General features: G+C 43.9%; 1 protein-coding gene across 1 annotated transcript; it reads left to right on the top strand.

Moving 5' to 3' along the window:
* The first annotated feature begins 279 nt into the window (after positions 1–279).
* Positions 280–3,425, top strand: LOC123112480 (uncharacterized). The gene is made up of 4 exons (XM_044533469.1): positions 280–459; positions 1,706–1,827; positions 2,607–2,804; positions 2,908–3,425. The coding sequence occupies exons 1-4, from the start codon at positions 345–347 to the stop codon at positions 2,947–2,949; spliced, it is 477 nt and encodes a 158-aa protein (XP_044389404.1). The 5' UTR covers positions 280–344; the 3' UTR covers positions 2,950–3,425.
* Positions 3,426–3,891: the final 466 nt, after the last annotated feature.

Below are 3,891 nucleotides of genomic sequence, written 5' to 3'. Positions count from 1 at the left end.
CACGTGCGGAATCTGATGACCCTCTCACCACCGATGACAGAAAAGTCGTCAGCAGAGGGGAGCGCCTCGCTCCGGAGAGAAAAACACTTCACGGGGAAACAAAACTCAATCCCTGCGTTTTCCCCTTTTCTTGTTGATTTCGAACTCTCGGCTTGTTAAAGAGCAGTGCCTTAAAAAACTAGGAAAAAGGAGAAATAGAAAAAAGCTGCAATTTATATCCATAGAAAAGAAAATCCCTAAAAAGGAAAAGGATCGGGGGGGGGGGGGGGGGGGGGGGGGGGGAGTTCGCCGCGGCGGCGCAGAAGCGCAGTTCGTCGGCGACCTCGCCGCCACATTTGCCTGCGATGTCCCTCGTACGGATCGTGCCTGCGAATGCAGGTCCCTACGTCGTGGCGCCGCGGGCCACCGTCGTCCGCTTCATCACCTTGCGCTCGACCGTCGCGCGCCCCGGCCTCGCAGGTAACTCCGCCTCCCCCCTCCCCCTCTCCTCCTCCATCTGTCGAGGTCCATCCACCCTCCCCTCATAGTTCCCCTTCCTCTCTCGCTCACGCAGCAAGAGGGATGCGGGTTACGCGTCGTCTCCCCTCGCGGTGTGCACCCGAGGCGCCGCCGCCTCCGCCCGACGTGCTGCCACCTCCGCTCGACGCCTCGCTGCCGCCACCGCCCGACGCCTCGCTGCCGCCTCCGCCCGACGCCAAGGAATCGTCAAGATTGTTCACAGGGTTTGCGAAGGCGTGGGGCGAAGTGAGAAGGAATTGCTTGTACCTTACTATCATGCTAGTCTGTATCGGGGTTGGTTGTTTGGCCACAAAGGAGAACCCACAGGCTGTTTATTTGGTCACCATGTGCGACAAGGTTGAGAAGCTGTACAAGTTGCTCTCTCGCTTGGTTCCTGTTTTCACTGCGATTCTTAAGTGCTTCAAGTGAGTAGTAGGTCGAGATGTAGTATGAGTTTTGTGAGGTTGTTTCAACCTTTGGCCAAACTAGTTAGCGGGATAAACTTGAGATGCATTTCCTCTGGCTCCTCAAAAAGACAGTCCTTCAGAGATCTGTGAGTGTTTTCATGTGAAGGGAATATTAAAGAAGATTAGACTGCCTTGCTCGCATCTGGGTGCTCACGCACTGAAATTTGTTAAGCTTGTCCAGCTTCTATGGTCCATTCATTAGTGGTAGCCATTTGTGCTCCCGAGCACAGTTTGTTGACTCTTTACTTGGTTTGGTGATGGTTGGCTGTTTAAATTTTGGTTCTAGATGGCTGATGCTTCGCGTGTGGCTGGGCGGCGTGGTCGCAAGCGCCCTTGTATTTATTTTTCTGCCCAGCTGTTTTTTTCCTTTCCCTCAGTCTCTATTGCCAAGATGCATAACCAAAATATGTCTCAGTTTACCCTGATATATGTTAAAGGGAAAGAGACTACACAAGCTACATGCATTTCTTACTCACAACTGTACTTTTACATGTGCACTATTAACTTCCCTTCATTTGTTTTAATAGTAGGCTTACTGGAAACACTTCACATTCATTTACATTTCGCCTGAAGATAACATGATAGGATGGTCTAGAAGGTTATAGTTATATGTGCTATGACCTTATGACTACCTAATGTAACTGATTGCATTTTATGATTCTCTAATTTGCTGCTTTTTCTGATGTGATGAAAACAACAGAGTTTTAAGGAAAATAAACCTTGCTGATTTCTTTCTCTAGGATTGTCATCCCAAGCACATGGCAGATACCTTATGTGCCGAGCGATGGCCATTAAGTTGATATCATTAATTTGGAATGAGTGGATTTCTGTTCCATCAACCTGTCACACTTTACAACGACATGTGAGTCCGTCTGTCCCTGATCTTTTCATCCGCTCTACACTTTGATTGCACATTTTCATCTCTATTTGATCAAATCAACTGTACTTCCTTTAATCCGGCAAAAGATTATTTGAGATGCAATTCAAATAATTACTCCTTTATTATGTCTGATGCATTATTGTATAGTTAGCTCAATTATGGCTTTGTGGGTTGTTAAATCCAAGTACCAGAATTTAACCAGATATGTGAGGCCTCTCATACAATGGTTGGATACTTGCTACTATTATTTTTACTAATTGTGGTGAGTATTATGGTCTTGCCATTGACCGGTAATATATCCACCTAGCGGTGATACTGATATATATGATCAACCATTTTCCTATCTAATGTGTTTGCTTCCTTTGTGCCTAATCGGTTACCTGTTGACATTCTTTATAAATACACAGTTGAAGAAAGATATGACTTAAGTTTTCTGTGACAAATTCAGCTGCTTGTCTTTAAAAGAGACAACCCGTCAGATGTACTACAAGATAACATGATGTGTTTGTATCATACCTTTTTTTTGTGGTAAACATGATGTTTTTGTAGCTGAGTTCCTTCTTACAAACTGTGAATTATGCTACCCTTTTTGGTTATATCCTGTTGCTGCTCATTATGTACAGTGACCATGGTCATTATGTACTGTTTATAACCTGCCCATTATGTACAGTGACCATGCTACCATTCTTACCATTTCCATCCGGCCACTGTTAAATCTAAGAAAACTTCTAAACTTGTTGTTATTTGAAAGTGATTTTCAGGCGACTGTTCAAACTGCTTGGTCCAGTTCTTGCAATAAACCTTTCCATTTAAGAACTTCCAAGCTTGCAGGTTCCCTTAAAAGATGGAGCAGAACCAAGAGACCTCTCCAGCAGCAACTAGACTCCATTCATGCAGAGCTGGATGCAGTGCAGTCCACTCCTATTCACTTGCTGGAGCAACTCTCTTTGTTCAATATGGTAAATCTATGACAAAATCAAGTGAATATTATAGACAGAGCTAAGAGGCACTGTGTTGTTCATGGTAACAAAATACTACTTAGTTCCCTCCAAAACCCTGCAGGGATTAGTTCCCCTAGGTGAACAGAGCCTTAAGTTTGTGTAGCGGGGTTCAGCGAGTTGGCAGAGCTGACAGTGTCATGCGTCATCCTATGTACTTGCAAAATTCGACTGGGACTGAATTAGAAATCAGTCAAATGACAGGGGAGCAGCGAAATGACTCCCGAGCTCAGGTGCTCTTTGAATCTGGACGGTACAGGTTGGCTTCTGATGTGTGTCGATTAACTTTTTGCCGCAGATACGACTTAGCATACAGAGGAGAATACATCAGCAGGTGGGCCATACTGTACCGAAATACCACCGAGAAAGCTCACAAAGGATCTACTATTGTACAGATTATTGTTCCTTTGTTCTGTTTATAGATATTTGGATTACTGCAAATTATCTGTTTAGAGTTCTGTTGTGGTGCATAATTTTTTTTAGACATGAGCATTGTTAAATTTAATCAATCTTACCGATCCCTAAAAAGGAAAACAAATTGGGCTGATAAGTGTAATCTGGGTTTAATCGGTTGATGCTTTAGTGATCTGCACTTCTTTTTGACGATGCAAATGAGATCCTTGTGTGTGCGGCAATTATTTTGATCCTTGGTTCATGGATTTGGTTGGAGTACTTAAGCGCTAATTAAATAGGAAAAAAAATGTGTCCCTTAATCTCTTGTATCTATGCTGCTGATCATGCATTACTGCCTGTGAGATGTGCCACATGAGGCTTAGCTTTTACAGATGTCAAACCATTAATCCTCCATATGTGCTGCAAAACCTGCGCCTGTTAGTTAAGTGCTTGTAGATCATGCTCTTTTGGCTTAAATGTGTGGTCCTGATGGTGCTTCCAAACTATGCATTTGTGCATGTGTCATGGTAGTGGAAGTTATGAGCAAATTCTTATGTCACCCTGAAAGATCATTCTTCACATTGAAATGGTGAGCTTTTTTCCTGTGAGAGACAAATTTGCCAAGCAATGCTACAAAAAAGGGGGCAAATCAGTT

The sequence above is a fragment of the Triticum aestivum genome, chromosome 5B (assembly GCF_018294505.1).
Source record: "Triticum aestivum cultivar Chinese Spring chromosome 5B, IWGSC CS RefSeq v2.1, whole genome shotgun sequence".
NCBI classification, from domain to species: Eukaryota; Viridiplantae; Streptophyta; class Magnoliopsida; order Poales; family Poaceae; genus Triticum; species Triticum aestivum.
This window is presented reverse-complemented; position numbering and strand designations above follow the sequence as displayed.